The sequence below is a fragment of the Chiroxiphia lanceolata genome, chromosome 5 (assembly GCF_009829145.1).
Source record: "Chiroxiphia lanceolata isolate bChiLan1 chromosome 5, bChiLan1.pri, whole genome shotgun sequence".
In the NCBI taxonomy this organism is placed as follows: domain Eukaryota; kingdom Metazoa; phylum Chordata; class Aves; order Passeriformes; family Pipridae; genus Chiroxiphia; species Chiroxiphia lanceolata.
Window position 1 is genome coordinate 74,781,032 of NC_045641.1, and position 22,582 is coordinate 74,803,613.

At 43.8% G+C, this 22,582-nt stretch overlaps 1 protein-coding gene across 1 annotated transcript in view; it reads left to right on the forward strand.

The window, feature by feature from the left end:
* UPK3A (uroplakin 3A) overlaps nucleotides 1–20,446 on the forward strand; it is a 31,389-nt gene extending 10,943 nt beyond the window's left edge. Inside the window, exons 3-7 of the mRNA XM_032688973.1 lie at nucleotides 14,322–14,477; nucleotides 16,704–16,983; nucleotides 18,146–18,228; nucleotides 18,702–18,834; nucleotides 19,653–20,446. Coding sequence (XP_032544864.1) covers nucleotides 14,322–14,477; nucleotides 16,704–16,983; nucleotides 18,146–18,228; nucleotides 18,702–18,834; nucleotides 19,653–19,740 — 740 coding nt within the window. The 3' untranslated portion in view covers nucleotides 19,741–20,446. The remainder of the gene's footprint in view (nucleotides 1–14,321; nucleotides 14,478–16,703; nucleotides 16,984–18,145; nucleotides 18,229–18,701; nucleotides 18,835–19,652) is intronic.
* The last annotated feature ends 2,136 nt before the right edge of the window (nucleotides 20,447–22,582 follow it).

A 22,582-nucleotide genomic window follows, 5' to 3' on the forward strand; every position in this document is an offset into this window, starting at 1 on the left:
TCTGTGAGCTCTCTCCTCTGCCAGGCAAAGCCACAGGGTATGAAACCAGCCAGAGACAAACCTGCCAACACAGCCAGCTCTTGCACGAAACTACCAAAGCTTTCCTAAAATTAGGAAGCACAAGAAGGGCTGATTGTAGCATGACTTACGCAAGCAGTGAGGGTACAGAACAGTCAGAACAAAGTGATGTCACTCAGCTTGCACAATGTGTGGTTACATGCAGGCATTGCTCTGATTTATGGAGGCACCTGCTGGACTCTAATTTTAGAATAAATACATTCTTGGGGTGTTTATGGGAGACAAACACGTCTGCAAACATGCCCTGTAATGTTGTCATCCCTTCTGCAGGAATCCCAGTTCTGGCCTCTGCCAGTCTCAGGCTGGGTGTCTGTGTGTGTGTGTGTGTTTGTGTGTGTTTGCTTGTGGAACAATATTCACTCTTTTTCTTATGTGCCTGTCTGAAAATGCAAAGTATTAGGGCAGGATACTTTTCTATGTGGGCTTTATTGCTTTATCTCTGTGACTAGTAATTGCTCTATCACTGCATCAGGTTTTTCCTCTCTGAGATGAGATTCAAACTGTTCTAATGATTTCTCGGTCATACCTGGTGAAAAAAGAAGGACCTGGTTTTCACTTTCATGACTGTAAAAATAGAATTAAATAACTGAAGAAGTAATAACACAAAACCAGTCAACCCCCCCCCAGTTCTCTCCAAGAAATAAAAGCAGTGTCCAAGAGTCATATTTCAAGATAAGATCTGGCTGGGTATTGTGCTCCCTTTTTATTTGGAAAGAAATTCCCAGATAGTGCTGTTTTTATGCAGCTCAAGAAACGTGCTCAGCCTGCTGCTGTGCAGCTTTTGGATGATTTCAGTTTCTATAAAAAGAAGGTGATCTCATCCTCAGTACTTAAAGATGTATCACCCTCTCCTTTCCCCTTGGCCCAGCACGAAGGGGAATCTGAATTTATGAAGCCTGAAGCGACTATGAAAGGATTGACCTGAATAACAAAGGCATTGGCTTTAACCCCTTCTCCCCTTCCAGCCTGCCCAGGTTTGTGTCCTGGCTCTGAGAGCAGCTGGGAATTGGGGTCCATGCAGGGGGTGTGTGGTGCAGCAAAGACTCTGCTCCGGAATCCCTCACCTGAGGCAGGACCTGGGGCAGACAGCGTGTGCCTGCTCAGCTCTAGGAAAAAGGAGGGGGAGAGACCACCCTGTGCCTTCCCTGGATAGACTGTGAGAGCACTGGCAGCCCCCCAGAAGAGAGAGATTCTGTATTACGGGTATTTGTCCACATTTTTACAAACAGGAAAGTACAGTTTGAACCCCGAAGTTCCATTTTGGCCTGGCCACAGTGATTTGATTTTCAAAAGATCTGTGGCACATATTCAGGTCTGAGAAATGCTTAAGGTGCTTAGGCTTCCAAGGGCCAAGCTATTAATTCAGGGGCCGGATACCAAAAGGTTTTTGGGCTCCAGAAGCATCTTGTTGCTAAATCTAATATGAAGATTTAAGGACCTGACACAAAACATTTGTCCTGAGGTTCTTCTCTCTGGCCCAAGTGCACACAGCAAGGCTGATTGGTGACAAGCTGTCTCACCTTTCACTGCTTGCATTGTCACACCACAGGGGTACTTTTCTTGCAGGGTTATTTAGCAAACTTAGTCTCGTTCCAAAAAGAATTTTTTAAAAACATAGAAGGGGCACATGTTGTACTGAGAAACAAATGTGTGCAGAATACCCCTTGTACCCAAAGTGCAGCCCTTTGTGTATTCTAGAAGGGTTTCTCATGAAGCCAAAGCCTAAGAGGAGGTGGACTGGAATGCAGAGATGGCCAACAGTGCTGTACTCACTGCATTTCATAGCTAAATATTCAGCTTTTCCTGTCTTATCCCTGCTTTGTTCCTGCCTACCACTGACAGCACACACCTTCAGCTGCAACCCAGACCTGGTTTACATTTCAACCCCTTCCATTGCACTGCTTCTCAAGAAACTCCTTAACTTCATCCAGTAGCTTTAAAATACGCTAAAACAGCTGGGGAGTTGTCCTGAACACAACTAACAAGAAACAAAGGTTCCACTGCCCCAAAGTGTCCTTGTTTCTTTTCACCTGAAAAACACGAATATTTCAGACTTTCTAATCAATGCAGTTTAGTCATCTCAATTCACCTCAGCCAGCACCATGCTCAGAAAGGTTGTCTATATCAAAATTCATTTTCTCCTGCCCTTAAGCCCAGGCTCAGACCTCACTGCCACGTGCAGCATTTCTCATTAAGAGTATCACTGCTAATTTATTCCAGCAGAAGAGACAGCTCACATGGAAGGGTGGTTTCAAAAGAAATTATGTTATACTTTGAGCAGTGGATGCTGATGTTCTGATTTTGTTTGGAGAGGGAAGAGGGAGGCTGGGGATCACTTGCACAAAGCCTGTTTTCCCTTGGGTTCCTCATTACCTGTCACAAACAGAGTTCAGCAGCTTTCCAAGCACTCCCTAAATGATGGAACTTCACATAGCAGAGAAATACACAGAGCAGTAAGATGGTGCTCAAATAATAATTGCAAATACAAGTATTTCACAGGTGTATAACACTTTCCAGCAAGACCTTTCCAAAAACCCTTTTTAGCATTAACAAAGTCTCAAATATCTCTTAAAGGAAGATGGGCACTGTGTCACCAGTAAGGGGTTTACTGGTTCAGGACAGCTGCTATATTCCCGATATCTGATCTAAACCTGGTCTCTGTCAGTTTAAAACCATTCCCCCTTGTGTAATGTGGCTAAACATTTCCTAAGGAAATTTACTCAGGAGTAAACTTTGAAGCAGCAAACCCTGTTCATGTTTGAAAACAACAGCAACAAAAAAAAGAAACAAAACCAGAAATAAGTGGAAAAAAAACAAAGAATAGTCAAAAGTTTAATTGATAGTAAAGTGTCCAAATTTAAAATGTTATATTACTGAAACATCACTTGTTGATTGTTGTTTTGTCTAGAGCTGCTTTGACATAGGAAGAATTGGGACTTCTCCTTTTATACTGAGGGCAAAACCTCTCTTCAGAGCACTTCCCATGGATTTATGGATTGCTAAAAAATTGGATACAAATATCTTGAGACAGGATGCCTCTTAAAACTGGCATTTTACTGTGCAAATACAGCCCCCCTGAAATGTCAGTAACCAGAAGGCAACTGAACCTGTTACACAATAACCTCCCCCCCCATTTATCATATATTAGAATAAGTCTATTAATCAAAAGGCTTCCTAAATTAAAAAAAAAAAAAAAATGAGGAAAGGGTTTCCTGAATTATCCCTCCACCCTTCAAGGCAGTCATTCTCAGGCAAACTTAAGAGATCTCTCAGATCCTAAGGCAGCATCTCAGGAGAGGCCCCATGAAAACAGGGTGGTTTTGTGGTGGACTTGGAAGCTTCACTGACATGCAAGAGCAAATGGGATATAAATGAAATGCCAGTGTGAGCTAGGTATTGCCGAGGGCCAGAGGGCAGGAGTCAATCCCCAGGAATCAGGAGAAAGGCAACCAACAGCCTCAGAGAATCTCAGTTTATTCAGTGCAGCTCGCAGTGGCCCCTGAATCAGCACTGTTATTATCTGCAGTGTTTGTTTGCCATGAACATAAGAAAAAACAGATTCTTTTCCCCCTTTTTCACAGCTTTTTCTCCTTTATCACGAAGCGAGAATGATATCGATGGTGCATTTTTGAAAGTCATTATTAGCTTGTGAGCCAGAAGCCCTGTCTGAGACTGCTGGAAGCACACAGCCTGAGGATCACTGAGCTAAAGCACAGACACTAATACCAGAGTGGCAGCAGCTTTTTCTAATTGCAGAAACCCTAGAATACATAATGTTACATTACCTGGATAATGGTTTTTTAAAATAATTGTGAGTCACACCATAAAAATATGAGTCTATAATAGGTCTGTTCAATTGCCAATTGAATAGAGAGCATGAAATGGCATGAAATGAATTTTAAAAGAGAAAGAACTGTTTAGGATCCATGGCAAGTACAGTTTTAACTAGTCATGAGCTCTCATATTGACTGAAAATACAGCCACCCCACACTCCTGATAATTAGTTCTTAGCCACCTAGTAAGGGTGACTGAGCACTGGCACAGGTTGCCCAGAGGAGTTTTGGAGTCTCATCCTTGGAGATACCAATGGAATATCTGGACACAGCCCTGGGTAAGCAGCTCAGGGTGACCTGACTGGAGCAGGGGATCAACCTCAGCCATTCTGTGAGTTAATATGGAACAGAAAGTTTTCAAAAGCACACTTTCACATTTCAAATAATTATTTGCTCACCAATTAAGTGGGTTAAATTTTTCACTGAAGCTATGTTTGCTTAAAATGCAAAGCTATGCCCTGCTATAAAAGTTTTAATGCCTATTATTTTCCTTGGATTTCATAACACTTTGAGATGTTCCAGACTGACATTGAAGCTGAAGCCTGTCAAAAGCTTTCCTAAAATATATGAGGTTTGGTGGCTTTTGCTATTCAATTATCCCCTTGATGACTATTCTTAGGACAAAATCCGGTGGGCCCTTGCTTTTCTGGAAAGAAAACTTACTCTTTCTTTACTTTTGCCTCAGTTCTTTAGTTCTTTTTAAGTCAGTTCTGTCTCTGCAGAAAACTGAAAGGGCCCCAAAGCCTGCACAGCTTGTGCCTGTGCTTAGGTCATCCTTGGTATTTTGGAGGAAGTGCTGTTTCACATGGATGAGAAACCTTCCCCTCTCTCAGAGGGTTTTTAACTGACTTCACTGATAACCTTACCAATTCCAGCTTTTTGTGACTGCTTTCTTTTAAAGCTTTTCCTCTTTACCTGAAACTGCACTGGGTTTATGTTTTGTAAAGCTTTTTCACAACTCTGTTTGTGATGTGAGTGGAGTTTTGGCTCCAACTGTTGAATCTCCTTGTCAGCATCACTGGGTTTCTGTGCTGCTTGCCAGTGTTCCATCTCTGGAGGGTGATTTGTCCACAGGCTTGGTTTTTTTCTGTTTCTTATTTTTTCTTTTGTTTATTTGTAACAGGTCTTCAAGTTAATATAAACTTGCCACTCAGAATTCTGCTTTCCTTAATAAGCAATTTACATTGTTGACTTTCAGAAGCCTCTTCATCTTTTGTGACAATGTTGACTTAGATGTTTGCTTGTTTTTCCTAGCACTGTTTTTTTCCCAAATTATGTTGTACAGGGGAGGTTTTGCAGCTTCTTTTTCCAGAGGCATTTTTGAGACCTTTCTGAGACATTTTTGAGGCTTCAGCTTGCACCTCTTCTTTCATACAGCTTTCTGCCTTCACTCAGCAAACTTCAGATTTGCTTCTCTAGAAAAATGTTGCAAGTGTTAAGGCTTCCTCAGTATCAGCACAGCAAAGATTACATGTATTTGTGAAGGTTATCCCACCTCCAGCTACATCCCACTTTCCCTTTCCAGAGTCAGGGATACACTCTACGGCTCCGAACTTCCAACACGATGTAAACTTTTCCATATTGTCCTGCCAGAAAATGTACACATTTAATTCATACAGCAAGCTCAGCCAAATTCCTTATCCAGTGTAAAAACTACAGCTGCTCATAAAAATACCTTGGGAAGTGTTTTGGAGAAAAATGACTTGTCATCAGCCCTGACCACAGACAATCTGAGGAGCTCTGCAACTTGTCAATAAAAAAGGCCTTAGACAAAAAATATCCCCAAAGAGTAACCTTCCCTCAGGCCTTGTCAGAGCAAATTAGTGGCAAATGGACAAAGTCCTAAGCAAGATTCTGCTCAGGAAAACGCTGACCAGGAAAAGATGTGCGGTGGGACTAAAGTGGCTCAAAGCTCCTCACAAAGCAAAGTGATCACTGCTCCTGGCACTGGGGTGTGAGAATTAAGTGCTGAGGGCAGTGTCTGTGGCAGACACACCTCCCTGCAATGCCACTGCACTTCATCACCCACTTCAGAGAGCAGAGGACAAGAACAGCTTGGCAAGGCACACGCAGAGAATAATTACCAAATGCTGACTCAGGCATGAAAACAAGGCAAAAAAGCCCTCCCTGAATTATTCTGGAGAAGCTGACAGAAAATGGCTGTTTTGAGCAGCAGTTCAGTCATCCAGCTGTGCCAGAAATATGTCTCCATAACAAGATGTGAAAGGGCTGGGATGTTCCATTGCTGAGATCCCAATTAGCTGAAATGGGGACAAAATTGGTTAATACTTAAGCTGATTCAATCAACCGCCTTTAAATTGAAATGCCAGACTAGTAATCATCTCAAGCATGTTCTCAGCCACACAGTCGTGACAGCCTGAGGCTGAGCCAGGTCAGGGGATGCATCCAGGGAAGTTTATCAGGAGCTGGTTGACACACATCACTGGATTTCTGCTTTGGCTTCTGTTTCTGCCAATCATTTGTGTGCTGAGAATTTGCAGTGATATCCCCATCAGTGCCTTGCCTGACCACCATTAGCACACAGAAAGGAGGATAAATCTCCTACACACCAAGAGCAAAACCTTTTCCTTGCGTTTTTCTGGGGCATTAGAGATGTAGGCATGTGGCCTCTGCTAGTTTTTGTGCTTATGAACTCACAGAGCTGGAATTGTCCTCTCAGCTCACACCACGAGTGTCCTTAGTCATTCAGTCTGTCTTTACAGGACCAGCCTGAAGGAACTGGGAGAAACCCAATGAAAAAATTACAAATAACTTGTCAATAAGAAGCCTTTCTCTCTAAACCAACTGGTTAATGCTTGCTTCGTGTCTTTCCCCTCTCAGCAGCTGCTGCTGTTTCACTGTGCAGTTTGCAGCCGTAAGATGGGGGAAAAAGAAGAAAACTTGTAGACTGACAAAACAGTATCTTCATACATAAAATAACAGAATTCCTCCTCTTCAACATATCTTCTAGCTGTCTACTACAGGTGTTTGAACATGAGGAGATCACAGGTTGTGTACTCAGTAATGTATTTGAGCTCTTCTTGTGTTTAATTTTTGACCTAATTGAAGTTTTATAGAAATGCACCAAATCAGCTGGATGTGCCATCACCCCTGAGAAATATTGCATGTTTATTGGTATCCAGCCCAGTCAAGCTTTGAGAAATGATTAGAGGTGAGACACGTTAGTTTGTTGTTCAATTCCTCAGCTCCTATTCTTCACTCACCTGAACTCACAGAGTGCTGTGGCACAGGTCTGCCTGCTCTAGAAGATGTTAGAGCTATTTTAAGAGGTATAGATGTCATTTTTGAGACGCATAGGGCACTACCTATTATGTTTCCCCTGATATTTTCAGTTATGTCCTGATTAAAGTATTCATTCTGAGGTTTCAAGCCCATGAGTGATATCCCTGTGGTATTGCACAACACTATCAGACAGACAGCAAGTAGCTTTCGTTCTACATTATCTGATTGTTCTCCAATGCATCTTCCTAAATTCTCCTTAAACTAGAAAGTGACAGGTACTTCATGGAAGATGAAGCTTCTCTCTGCCAGAATACCATTCCCTAGAGCAGATCACTTAGCAGAAGCCATTTCCTGTTGTCTTCATTTAATTACCTATTCTTTCTCTATTAAGGACAAAACATCCCATTTTAAAGAGCCACCCAGTGCAGTGCAGAGCAGAGGGTGCTTTGCTGGAGGGCCTGAGACTCTGGGCTTTGACTCTCCTACTGACTTCCTCTGCCTGTTGGGGTTTGTTTTGCTTTTTTAGGTCTTACTGAGTCACTTTCTTCTGTTACCTTCTCTCTGCAATCTCAGTCCAAACTGTGCTTTAAAACAGACTCTTGATCTGGGCATAGATGACAATTAAAAATAGGTTCTGGGGAAGTGAAGGGCAAAAAGGACCTTTACATGCACTGAAAGGCAGGAGAGCACAAGCAGGGCTGCACAACGTCACCAGGTAAAATCTGACTGTTCTGTTCCCTCTTCACCCCTCCACACAGTCCTGTGGCACACAGAGAGATGACTTAATTTGATTTCACAAACCAACAAAGCTTGGCTTGCCTTAATAGATTTTGCTTGTCTTGTGGAAAATCTGGACACTGTACTGGCTTCTGTTGGTGCCTTCTGTGTTTTGCTGCTAAAAGATCTCCCCATGGCAGAAATCAGACTGCAGCTCTCCAGGCTTCTGTTGCAAAGCCCTTCTGCATTTTCCTGATCATTTTAATAGGCCAAATTACAGCAAAATGTATGTTTTGTCCTAACCCAGATGCTTCACATTATCATGTGACTTCAGGGAGCAACAGCTTGGGAAGTGTCAGAGCTGAGTAAGAACATGTGAAAACAAAGGGATAAAAATAAAGCAGAAGAGGAAGAAAACTAGGTGGAAAAAAAGAGAAGAAAATACTCGGTCTTTTCAATCACAAAGAAAAAAAAGTACATTACAACCTTATCTAGAAGAACTACTCACAGTCAAAGGCAGTATCTGTAGAGAACAGATGAATAGTAATCTGTTTTGTTAGGCAATGTAAAATCATTAATTAGGAGAAAATAAAAATGATTGTAGCTAAAGGCCAACTGTTGCTCACCTCAGAAGTAACTCCATTTGAGTAATGGATGTGAAATAAAGTGAGATACATTTCCTAAGTAAAAATAGAATCTGATCCTGTACTAGGAGGAAATAAATTTTGAATATTAAAGGTTAAAGCCTGAGGAATAATATCTCTACTAGCATAAATTCAGCTTTTGTAACCCTTCCAGTACAGAGAAATGGTTGGATGAGAGATGACACTGATTTAGATGGTACTGTTCTCAGGTGACCTGAACATTATTCTTGTTCAGAATCCTAGAATCATTTAGGTTGCCAGGCTTCATCTTCCTTCCTGCCTTTCTCACGGATGAAAGTAAGAGATCAGATCACCTGGCCTTTTCCTCCTGCTGAGGCTCTCACACGCTGTAACCAAGTCCCCTCTTCGTGCAGTACTTTGGGACAAAGTGAAATCTTTGCCATAATAAATTGATGGAATGTTATGCAGACACAGCTTCCAGTGATCTCCAGCACGTCGTGTAAATATTTCAGTAAAACATCCCCCAATTTCTGCTCACAGAGGATGACACGAGCTGTTTGTGTCTCAGCCTCCCAGCGGCAGTTTTCCCTGTGGGGTCAGTTCACTCCTCCCGGTGATTTTTCAGTCCTTCCCCCCGTGACCGCTGGGAGCTCCACGTTCCCCTGCTCGCAGACGAGGTTTCCCTCCCTTGTCCGGATGGGCAATATTTGGAGCTGGCTACACATTTGATACTCCCAAGGTCAGCTTGTGTGTTGCTTTACCTCTACCATTACACAGTTTTTGCCGGTTTTAGTGTCACCTGCAACCTCCTCAGCAGTGCCCATTCCCTGTCACAAATTACAATTTCCTGCCACTTGCACTTAGGTCACTTCAGCAGGACTGTGGAAGAAATTGTTATGTGCAAATGAAGTGACAGAAATGTTACAACTCCTGCCCTACATCACTGGAATGCACCCATAGGATGCCCCTGCTGTGCACCAAAGATATGGTCAGTTCTTACCTTCCAGACCTTTTTTTGGAGCTGAACATGTTCCAGGATGTTTTTATATGTAGCAATGACACAACCATGTGTAAGCACTGAGCATGGAAATCTTTAGCCACCAAATGCCTTGGCAGTGCAAAGCATGAAAACACCTATTAATTTTCTCAGCTAATAAATTCTCGTGGCCTTAGATACTATTCCAGAAAGACTGTTCTCCTAAAATGAGTGTGTAGTTTGTTTGAGGAAAACAATCTTTTAATTCCACAGGCTTTTCTAACCAGAAGGTTTTTTCCAATTTATAAATGAAGCACCTCTGCAGCCAAACTTTTCCCCTTCAAAGATACAGTTAAAATAATGTTTGATATTCCCAAGGAGTGGGGGTTTTTTTCTCCTTAGATTTTCAGGTGTTTCACTCCAGTAATTTATTGCTTCATTTAGTATTAAATTGGACAAGGGATGTTTATTTGAGGCATTAATTTGCTGAGATCTTTCTTCTGTTGATCAAATTACTAATGTGTAAAATGCAATGTCTCTCAAAGAATCTTTTAGGTGTCAGTGCAAATTAATGAGGTTGCTATTTCTAATAGAAAGGGTGTCAAACTATGATGAGTCTATTGACTCTTTTTTTTCCTAAGCAGCAGAAATTCAGGGGTTTTTACTTACTCCATACAGCCCTTGAAAACTCCAAAGCATAAGGAAAAGAGTGGAATAAACGAGGCAAGGTGAGCCCGAGATGGCAACAGAGGCCCAGAGAAATCTGCCAAGCTTTGTGTAGTGCAGGGGGTGAATGTTATCAGACACTCCCTGTCTGCTGACAGATTCTGGGATGCCTGTGCCGTGTTGTTGCATTTTTTAATGCTCTCTGCGCTCCTTCCCCGCGATGGTTACACCTTCTGGGCTTCCTTTTTGTTTCTCCTCAGCAAACAAAATAAAGAAATCGCAAACGGGGAAAACAAAAGAGCCCCCGATGCTCCCAAACCCCAAATGCAGAGCAGGCACCGAGTCACCCTTGAGTCCACCAGGTGGCAACGCGGAGTAAGGAATTCCCTCCCGATCGAGCAGCTGAGGGGTGGGGAAGGAAGGAATAGTTCATTTTCTTGAGGTATAAATCAGTTACATATGTTGAAATGCTGCCACTGTACTGAATGGGGGTTCCCAAGGGAGACGTGGGCTTTCTCTTCCCTTGTTCTCCTTGAGTTTAAGTCAGCAAACAAATCAGAGAACCACAGAATCAATCAAGTTGGAAAAGACCTCTGAGCTCACCGAGTCCAACCTCTGACCCAGCACCACCCTGTCCACTACCCCTTGGCACTGAGTGCCCTGGACACCTCCAGGAATGGTGACCTCGCTGCCTCCCCGGGCAGCCCATCCCAATGGCTGATCACCCTCTCCATGGTGAAATTCCTCCTGATGTCCAGCCTGAATCTCCCCTGGCACAGCTCGATGCCGTTTCCTTTCCCGTCCCTTGTTCCCTGGGAGCAGAGCCCCACCTGGCTCCAGCCTCCTGTCAGGGAGCTGGAGAATCATCAGCTCAATCCTGAGCCTTCTTTTCGCCGGGCTGAGCCCCCCCAGCTCCCTCAGCTGCTCCTCACAGGACATGTGCTCCAGACCCTTCACCAGCTTTGTTGCCCGACAATTAAAATGCATATTTTTCTTTCAGTTAAAATACACAGTTTTCATCTTCTGCTGTGTAAACCTCTAAATTGAGCCATTTATAAAAAGAAATAATATCAGCATGAGATGATTCTATGATAATGCTCTTTCATTTCCTTGAAGATTTTGTTGTTGTGGAGCAATAAATCCCAACTGAGTCTAGAGGCTTCTATAAATGACTCCAGAATTGCCCACAAGGCAACACAGAGCAAGAAAATTGTCATTGTTGCTTAATTGAAGACATAGGAATTTGCATTGATGTCTTCTCTTGCACTTCCTTCAGGGAACACTGGAATTATACCGAGGTTCCCTTTGTTCAGGGTAACATCCTTTAAATCCAGACCAGCTCCCTTGACTTCCGTGCAATTAATGTGGATTCACACAAATGTAAGCAAGGATGAGGTCTGGCCCTAATTTAGGACACATCTGCCAGCACAGATGGTGCTGAGAGAGTTCATTGTCGTGTTCATTGTCTACCTTTGTTCGAGACTTTTTTGAGCATGGAGTGAACCCAACAATTTTAGAATCTTACAGGTAATTTATCCCTCCTGGCTGGGGAATTCTGCCACAAGATGGCCTGGTACCCAACCAAAATATGATGGCTTTGAAAAACTGCCACATGGGAAACAGTGGGTAGAATTGTCACCCTGTGACCAAACAAAAAACCCCAACCAACCAAATAACAACCAACCAACCAAAAAGTTCTACCTTTAAATCAAAAACTTCCTTATGATCAACAGCCTTAAGCAATTGATTCTTAAAAATGGTATCTTTTTTCCCCTCTTTGTTGTTTTGATGCTTTAGAAAGTGCACGAGGGAGCAATGCTTCCAACTTCTAATCAAAGTTGGAAGAGTATTTTGTACCACGTGAAAGTGGCTTGCATGCCACAAAGTAGAATATTTCTTTTTTTTCTGCCATTCAATATGTCCTGCTGTCTATTTTTTATTTGATTAGGCATATAATGCTGTCTTAAGGGGGAAAAAAAGCCACTGCTTGTTGATCTGTGAGAGTTACTTGTCTAAAGAATTCAGGGTCTGGTTTTACAGGAAACTGTTTAGAGAAAGTATTGCTTTTGTGATGGAGAAAGAGATATTGCTGTTGTTAAACTCTGCTTTACTGTGGAGTCAGAAACCTTACAGGTTCTTTGCATCATTATGTGCTGCTTTAAAGGATAAAAACTCTCGAGCAGAGCAGCACCAAGCTTGTACAACTAACACCACAGTGTAAATGTTACAAACCAGATTCCTGGGAATAAAAGAGAGAAGAGTAAGATCTTTACTGGCCTAACCTAATTTACCTGAGTACTTTTGCCAGCACAGATTTAGAGTACATTGTAGAGTAAGAAGGAATAATACAACTCATTCTTATTCTACAGCAGCACAAATCCAGGGTGCCTCCTGTATTCAATATTCTTCCTAAAAGGTTGTGTGAGAGGAGGGTCAAACCAAACACTCTGAGGATGACGTGCAGAATTTGGAGCGCAATGAGACACATATGGGGAGGAAATTGCATTCTAACCATTTGATTACACATTTCAAACAGATTTCTGGGGCCCACAGCCTTTATATCCATAAAGGAGATGGATTTGGGAATGTAACCTGGGTGATGATACCCATGTAAATCTGGAGTTGCTGTGGTGACACCACATTAGCCCCATTAATTCTGTAAGACCTCCCTGATACTTTCTTTTTCCTCTCAGCCTATTTTAAGTGGATGATTAATGTTTTTTTAATTTGAGCTCTTACGTAATATACCATTTGTAACAGCAATTACTCATCAGGAATATTCTCAGCTGAACAGTTCAGTCCAACAGGTCACATTCAGATTTCCAGTGGTTTTGCTCCTCATGCAGTTGCCCTGAATCACATTAGGGTTAACCAGAAGCAGAAGGCTCGTGTTTTTCAGGATGTAACCCAGAAAACAATTCAGAAGGCAATTGTAACCTCACTTAGGGCTGCTCAGATGAGAACCATTCACGATACAGACTGAATGCAGGGTTCAGATATTCAGATCCCAATTTTCTCTACGTGAGAGGTTTCAAAAGTTTTTAGAGAGAAGGAGGTAAAGAGCCAAGCCAGCTATCAGTGATTTGGGTGGGGAAAAACCCCCTCCCTTTACACCCACAGCACTGAGAATGGGTACCTGATAGTGGTACCCATTATCAGGTAGAAACAAAAGCTGCAACACCTTCCTCACCTGGAGCAGGTAAGATCTGAGGGATTGGCAGCACCTGATCGGGGCAGTGAGAATATAGGGAGGTGCTGAAGGGCTGGGCAGCTTCTGCCTGCAGGTACCTGGTGGGGAGAAGGAGGTGTGGCTGCCTGCAGGGAGGCAGTGGGTGTAGGAGCTCTTCAGCAGGGGCTGCATCCCAACAGGCTTTTTCCTTTTGTGGAAGTTTCTGGAGGGCTCAGGCATGGGCAGCTCTTGGATTGTAGTAGCATTTTGCTGCTTGGGACAACTGTGTGCAGGTAAGAAACATCTATCTGCTGCCTCTTCTCCTTTTTTTTGTTGCTCTTCTTTGTGCCTGTTTCTCTTAGTTTTTTGGGTTTTTTTGCTTTGTCTTGGGTGTCTTCTCTCTGCTGTAGGACCTGTGTTGGGAGTTCGGGGATTCAGCCCAGTACTCTGCTGGAAGACTTAAAGTTTCTCTAGTGAAGCTCCAGGGAAGTGTCTGACATAAACTTCCTTCTAATGCCACTTGCTTTTTGCAGTGCCTGTCCCAGACAGTTTTCTTTTCTGTAAGGCTTTTCTAAATCTCTTGCTCTGTATGTTAGTAAGCTTGGTCTTAAAAACCTTATCAACACTCTTTTCTGCTAAGGGTTCCAGAACTGACTGTGCTGGTGCTGCCAGCTGAGGAGGAGGCTGTATGTGGGACCTTAATTACAGGGGTTTGAGTCTCTCCTGTAAAGAAGCCTTGGCTGTGTCCTCCTGAGATGATGTGGCCCTTGTGTTGGAGAAGCAACATCCTTTAATGCTCTCACTAAATCCTTGGGTTGCCCACCTTGCATTAAAGCAAAACCCTGAACTCTGACTGTCCCAGGGCTGGTTCCTGCTCAGCTGCAATTTGCATCCCCTTTTTATGCTTCAGTGTTGTTTGTTAGAACAGCCAGACCCTCTCTTTTGAGTCAGAGTTTGCACAGGGAGAGGAGAAAGCTTTTCTGGGTTTGTTGGGATTTTCTTCAATATCCTTTTTTGATAACTTTGTTTTTCAGATCAAAGGCTTAAGCCTCAAATTGCAGCCCCTCAGCTTGCTACAAACAATCCCACTCTTACTACAGTTGCTCTAGAAAAACCTTTCTGTGTGTTTGACAGCTCACTGCACCCAAATAAATCTTACACCATCTACTTGTATGCAATGAAGGAGTCAGGTGAGTGGGATTATGGCTCTCTAGAAGGTAGCTACCTGATTGACCTTTGCATGGAATCCTTCACAGCTGGATGGGGCTGGGCCTGAACAGGGAAAGGAGAAAAATCTGCCAGCCCTTGCAAGGACTAATTGATTGATTTATTTTTTAGACTGAGGCAAGTCATGCTAGACCTGTGGTCACAGATGCCTGGCCCATGGCTTCATTCACAAAATGAATTTCATAAGTGCTTGGCAGTGACCAGGAGCTGCTTCCCCTGATCCCTGCTGCTCTGGCAGACTGTTGGAATGCCACCTGGAGCCACTCTGTGAGCTGGCAGGAATAAATGCCTTCCTTCTGTCACACCTTCCTCCCTGAATGGTGGATGTAGCTTCTTTTTCTGAAGGAAAAGGGACCTTGAGGGGGCAGCAGTGAAATTGGACAACAGGCAAAAAGCTCTTGAATCTTTCACTGCTGGTTGTTGCCACTGTGGATCAAGTGGAAGGAGCATGCCCTGAGTGGGTGGAAGCTGTAAGCAGAGAGCCCATCCCAGATAGCTGGGAGTGGGTGGCCTTCTGAGACCTACCCTGTGCCTGAAGGGCACATCTTTGTGTGTCTAAGCCAGGCTACAACTGCAGTAGAATGATGTAAGTCTGATAAGTAGATACACCTGCAAGCATGCTTTGTGTTAGAAATGACATCAACCACCCCAGATTCCTGCACAGTTGGGTGAATCTGTACAAAATGGGCTCCACACACAGAAATGCCTAATGCTGCTTTTAAGGCAAGAAGATGCAAAATTATTACTTGGCAGACTGGGAGGAATTTTGTTTGGATTTATCTCTGGTCTGCAGGGAAAGACATTGGTTCACCCTTGGATGTCTCCTGGAGCAGGAAAAAGGAAAAATTTAAGAGAACTTAATTTTCTTAACACTTTATGCTCAGGTCTGGTAAGGAGATGCATCAGCACATGAGAAAGCTTGAGGATAAAAGGATTTCTGAAGTAATATGTAGCTTTTGGCTCTATCCTTCTTAATGTTGCTATGAGACTTGATCTACCCACTAAGGTTACAAAACTAAACAAGCAAACAAAACATAACAAAACCCAGAAAACCTCCCATGAAAGCATCCTGTTTATGCATCAACTTTTTTCACAGAGCCAGACTAAGAGTTATGAAAGTGGACACTGGGAGAGCAGGGAGATGTAGCTGTGAGAAGGATAATTATGTGGAGAAAAAAACCTAAGGGAAGAGAATGTCTTGGGTAGTATCTGTTTTCCTACTGTTGGCTCCCATTGAAGGGAAAGGTGTCAGAACTCTTCTAACTTACCACTGACCCTTAAGTTGTATTTCTAACCTGTGCCAGAAACTTCTCCCTTTTAAAACAGGCTCAATTTTGCAATTTCATAACTAAAAACTTCTCACAACCCAGCACTTGCAGGAACTCTGCTCCAGCAGAATGCTTCCAGGCAGAAGTGGTTCCCACTGTACCACAGCTTTGGAAGAACTGGCATTGCTGTGCTGCTGACAGCACTGAACAGCTGGAGGGGCTCTCCAGAAAAAAATTAACCCACAGTTACAGAACTTGAGAGCATCCCTTGGGACTTGTGCCTTGCCTTTGCAGCAGGGAAGGGTTGAGAGGTGCAACTAAGCTTCCAAAGCCTGCTGGATGCAGAGTCATGCTTTGCTGGAAGCTGGGAGGGCCTTCAGACTCCCCTGGAAGCACTGGAGTGCCTGGCTGGCCAGGATTGGAGGTACACGTGTTCCTGCAGCCCCTACACCCTGCAGTTCTGGCGTGGTTCCAGCTGCTGTGTGACCAGAGGCTGAAGGGTTTGTGTGCCAGGAGACAAGAGCTGTGACTCAGGAGCTCTGCCTTGGCTGTAGGATCAAATCTGGAACGGCAGGATTTACTGGATGTTTGTTAGAGCCATACAGGGTGTGTGGGAAGAGCAGCCTTTGCCACCCTCCTTCCTGCTCCACCATATTCTCCTTGGAAAAGAGGAACTTTGGGAGGGTAGCTACTGGCAAATATTGCTCTGAAATCCTTCACAGTTTGAGGAACAAGTATGAAAACTTCACCAACAACTATGCAGGAAGGGATGGGATCATGACACAGCCAAACCGGTAGCTGATTTTTGGTTTCTCTTGGGAGTGTTTTGGGGTAGAAGAGCAAGATGCCAACCAAATAGAGGGCGAATGGAAATGGCTGGACTTGTTTGGACAGCCTTGCTAAGAATCATTTCTCCTGCAGCAGGTGCCATGAGCTCCCTGGTGACTCACGGCAGCAGCAAAGCACTGGACAGCACCTTCCAGCAAACAAACGGGGGGCAGCTCGGGCCCTACAAGGCTGCTGCATTCCCTGTACCCAGCTGTGCATCCCCTCCCAGGCTTGTGGACGCAGGAGATGTCAGCAAAGTTTCTGATGTCCTGAAACAATACCTCTTCAGAGTCGGGGATGATGGGACTTGTCTGTACGACCCAAACTTCCTCGATGTCTGTAACCCGCCTCTTGCACCAGGCACGACTTACAGGTATCATTCTTACCTCTTAAAAGGTGATTGCTCCTCTTAAAACACAGTGGGATGCAGCACTGAGCCTGTAAGCTCCTCAGCAAAGGTAAAATGTGGATTACAAGCTCATGACTGAAGTGCTCCATTACAAGTGTAGCCATGAAGGTGGCTGGCTTTGCTCTAGCACCTTGCAGAGGGTGCTCTGTGGTGCTCCAGCAGGGCTGAGCTCTGCCAGGGCAAATTCATGGGCCACTAGGAAAATTCCTGTGTGACCTGCTAGATCTACTCCTATGTAATTCTGTGACAGCACCTCATTTGAAACTGCTGGTAGAAAAGGATTTTGACCGGAAAGTTGCTGAGATTATTCACCATGTATTTTGTACTAGATGATTCTGCTGAACTGCAGATGTGTGTCTGGCTCCGCTTGCTTTGTTCTGATGGGATTCTGGGCAGTCAAAGTTCTCCTTGGTCTCCGGCTCCAGGAAGCCCCTCAGGTTGCTGGAGACTGCCCAGTGAGGGCCAGGGAACTTGCAGACTTGCCTGACCTTGCTGCCTGGTGAAACCAGCCATCCAGGGAATTGGGGCACCCTGACAGCCCTTACCCAGACACTCGTTTTGCTGTTGCCAGCTATTTAACACCAGAGTGAACATGGCAGTCACATGGAGCCATAAATGCTTCTGAAAAGTCTGTGGGCTCTTAGTTTTGCAAAAACTGTCTTCTCTCTTCATTTCTGAAATTGTGGACTGGAAATGTAATTTCTTTGCCAAATATGATGTTGGCCTGGTTCTTCAACAGTCTCCTCTAGCAGGGAAAGTGCCAAAGGTCTCTGTTGTTGGACAAAGTCTTTGACCTCCATGCGGAAATCAGAACCACTTGCTGTCCTAAATAACAAAGCTCTTCAAACAGGGAATAGCAAGCTGGGGAAAACTGTTGTTGGGAATCTATCATCTGCCAAGGCTCACAAGAACCAAGTGCAGGCTGTGCATGACAAAACATAGAATGCTTTTCCATAATTAATTCTATCTGTTCTTTGTAAGGTCTCTGGAAGTAATCAGCAGCCTTTGACTGTCTCCATCTAATGCTTTGACAAAACCTGAAGACTGGCCAGCTAATCCAGTAGTTTAAACCTGCTAGTGAGAGGGTTATTAAAAATACCTCGTTTAACACTTTTTTTCCCTGTAGGTTTAAGTATGTCCTGGTAGAGAGCACTGAAGGGATTGTGAAAGACCAAACCCTCTGGTCTGATCCAATCAAAACCAGAAGAGGTAAGGCTGGCTTTGCTCTGCTCTTTTGAATAGTTGTGCTTGCCTTAGGACACTACTACTCTAGGAGCAACAGCTAGTCCTTTCCTGAAGTTTTAGCAATTTTTTTTCAGCCTTTCAATATTGGAATAGCTAAATATGGAATAATTTTCTACTTGTGTGCTTCAAAACAATTCTTTCAGTAAAGATAAGATTTGTATCTGCAGTTTGAGATTTGATGCAGATCATGGTATTTGGTGCTGTTGACATTTCTCAGGAACACAGATACTTGCCCTCATGGCAAACCTGCTGAGCAGAGCTCATAAACTTTAAATGCTGACATTGAGTCTTAAACCTGTTTCCCATAAATCACCTATGTCCTCAGGTACAGATATAATCACTTTGTCTCTCCTAAATCACCAGCTTTAGTCCTGCTTGGTGGGAGTGCTCATGGTCAAAAAGAGATGACCAGGAACATTCCTTCCGTGCTCTCCTAGTTAAACTTTCCTTGCAAGTTGACACCTGGCCTGGCCGAAGGAGTGGAGCCATGATTGTCATTACATCCATCCTGAGTGTGCTCCTGTTCCTCCTGCTTGCTGGGATTCTGGCTGCTGTGTCCTTGGCTGTCATGTGAGTATTGAGCACCCCACAGCTTCCACTGAGGCACCCAAGCCCTGCCACCAGCCACTGCTGCTGCTGTGGTTTGGGATGGCACACCAGTGCTCATCACATCTTGAAGCTGGTAACGGGAAAATACCCTGTTACCATGACCTACCCTAAGATCAGCAGCTCTTGGAATCATTACACAGCTGTAAGGTTACTTAAGCCAGACTTCAGTAAGGACTGCTGGAAAAAAAAACCCCAGTGGACTTGCACCTACTTAAAGCCTGTATATTCTTTCTCACACGTTGCAGCTTTCCATCTATTCAGGAGTTGGGAAACTCTTAAGGAGTGCAGGAATTTGTAAAGATTGCATAATATCCTAATTAATGCCTTGACTTTATTTGACTCGTGCCCAGAGGAAATAAGTTACCCTTTGCAATAAATGAGTGAGGCTTTGCTGGAGCTGTCTAACACAGCTGAGCATGTTTCCCAGCCTGGTGTGCCCCCTGCCTAGGGAAATCCAGGAGGCCTGATTGATTCCTAAGCTGAACTTTGGGATGGGATTAACTCGATTTTAGAAATAGTGGGTATCGGGGCTTCACCCTCTTTCAGTCACTTGAAAGTGATGCAAGTGCTCTGGGTTCACTCAGCTCTGCCAGGCTCTGCTGGGTTACAGATGGGAAAGCAAAGGCTGCATTGCAAATGTTCATTTAAAAAATAAATCTACGGGCCTCTGAGGTGCTGAATGATTTAAGTACCAAATTTAAGCCTTTGTGAAATGTGCTGACAGTGAGCTCTGCTCAGTCTCTACTGGAACTTAATAAAGCCTTTCTCTTGCCCACCAGGAGACCAGAAGGTCCTTCTGCAGAGACAAGGTGCACCCCTCAGACTGCTCAGCCAAGTGACCCAAGACCACAGCTGGGCTCTGAGTGACCAGCCTGATTCCAGCCAGGGTGGGACTGCAGCCAAACTGCTCCATGTGCTGAGACCCACAGGACTGTCTCTTCTATTCAACACGAGTCCAGGAAAGCTCCAGAACACAACCAGGCAACAGGAGATGAGCAGCACTGATGAACTAAGGACAGCTGGTTTGAAGTCTTGCAGTACATCATAGCTTGTCCTAATGAGATTTGATGTGGTTAATTACCTTGCATAGCATATAGCACATATGAACAGTGACTATCAAATGCCTGGAATGAAGAAAAAAAAATCTGAGATCCTTCGGCTCCAGGAGTTGGTCAGAGGTTGTCTAACAGAGACATCTCATCTGGAGTAAGCATTACTGCAGCCCTCATGTGCTCCTTGCAGTCAGACAAACAGGATGGAGCTGTTTGTGTCTGTGTTCCTCCAGAGGAACTGATGAGAAACATGTACTGCTTTATTTTCCACTGATACCAACTTCAAAGCCCTTCTTTACATCCCTTGAGTATGTAGAAGCAACTGTTCTATGGTAGCAACAATTTGGGATAAGCACAAAGCTGTCACTGGCTATTCTTTTCCTAGTTTTCAGTAAATTTGTTCAACTGTGTCAGATAATAAATAAGGGTTCTGTTCTAACACAGGTGGTTTGCTATCACTTCAATTACTGGGTGATCTTTCACTGATACTTATTTCAAGGAGGGGGATTTATTCTCTTTGGATTATGAAAATTAAAAAGTTTTCTGTCAAGAGTTGTAGCTTGGTGACTGCAAGATAGGGCATTTTAAACTTCAGGACTGAAGGGATTTGTACCTGAGCTTCTGGTGTTTTGGGTTTTCTGACTACAGCATGGTAAAGCTCTCCTGCCCTTTCTTTTCAGCTACATGAGGGCTGAAGGGAGAAGGGGGAGGTGGGTGGTGTCCTTCTGACTACAAATGGATGTGCAAGTACCTGGGGTGATGTTTTTCTGGGGTTTGACTCTTCTTTTCTATGCAATCCTGCTTTTAGACAGGGAGAGAACTTCACTTGGAGCAATTCCAGCTTTTCCCAAGCTGAAACTTCCAGCTTTTCCTAAGCCTGTCACAGTATCCACTTGTTATGCTGTGAATTGGTGTCTGAGGGCTGTGCCCAGGCAGAACAACAGACACCAAAACAGGGTCATTACTGCTTGTGCCTTTCCACATGGTATTGCCATTCCTCTAAACACAGATTTCCTTCTGCTCTGCCTTTGGCTCCTTGCTGGAGAAAGGGAATGGAAACTCCTGTTTGGAGCATATCAGAGGTGTGTCCTGATCATTATCATGGTTGTGCAGAAGAAATACAAGGTGTCCGTGATTAACAGCATTTCTTTAGTATATCTAAAACTAGAATATGTATGGATAAAATGAGAAGCTCCTGAGCCCTATGTATTTACAATAAAAGCATCCACAGAAATGAGACAGAGCTAATAGTGATATTTGCTGGGTGTTTTCGAAATACTGTTCATCTGTTCACAGCTATTGCTTTGGGCACTGTATGACAGTTGTTATTCCCTCAGTGACCCTGCAAAACGTATTGGAAATGGTGATTGCAGGTGGTGCTATGTGGCAGAAAATACAGATAAAAATCCCACCTATGAAGAGAGTTCAGGAACCACTGCTGAAGTCCTGCATACATTTAACACTTTGGGGCTGTGCTTAGGCTTTATCGGTGTAAGTGATGGTGGTGAATAAGTTTGACTTTAGACTTCTAAAGAAGAGAAGCTGCTGGTCTGAACTGAACTGAATGTGTGGCACCAACATCCCCCAAATCTAAATCCTAATCAATATAGAAAGAGTGTCTTGGCCCTAAGTAAGCAGCTGCCTGCTCACTGTCCTCCCTTCCCTCCTTGACCTTGTTTTCAATATCTGCCTGGGGGAGCTTCATGTGGAGCTGTCCTGGAGACAAAAGTATGCTGGATATTATCTGACACAAACAGTACCAGGTTGGCAGTTCTTTGGTGTACAGCTCAGGTATAGCTGAAGCTGACTGTAACCAAAGGCTGTTATAATCAGCTGGCTGCTTTTTTGGAGGCAAGTTTGAGTTCCAAGACACTCCCATTTAAACAAGTGCACAGATGTTGCACATCCTGTCCTGTAATTAATACCATCTTCCACTGTTGCTGGCAAAAGTCTCAGCAGAATTATCATCTCTCAAAGGGTTTATAAAGGGTGTTCAAGCCTTTTCTGCCTACACTTGGTAACGTGCAGTGGCCTCTGTATATGATTTGTTGCCAGTTGTAACCCTGCCAAAGTCAAGTACAATAAGTTTCAACCCCAGTATTGCCAGTGCTCCTTGAAGGAATGCTCTGACCTTTTACATATTTGCCTGCAGGGGTTGTGTGCCTGCCTGAGCAAAATAACTGAGCTGAGTGATCCTGTCTGCCTCTCACAGGGTGATTCAGCTTTCACAGCAGGTGAGTCAGTGATAAAGGGCTTTTGAAATGGTTTGGGTTAAAAATAACAGATAAGTGTATGATGAATTCTAGGGAAGAGTTTCCCCCATTCTGTGTATTACATCACTTCATGAATAGGTTTCTAAATGGTTAAATGGAACCTGGTTTGATGATTTGTTCTGCAGTAAAGCACCTCTACAGAAAGCTAGTGAAGATGTAATGACAGAAGTAGGATGGCAACATCACCACAGTGAGATCACATCAACCATAAATGTCCTTTGGTCTGACATTATAAGAGTAATTTTTAAGCCCTGGTCTCATCTCTTGAAGTTAAAATGTATGACTGAACTTAGCCAATGCCACAGGTATTCCAGATATCCACACAAACTTCTTTGCTTTCCTGAGAGGTGAATGTGAACCATGCAATTAAAAGTTGCTCTGAAT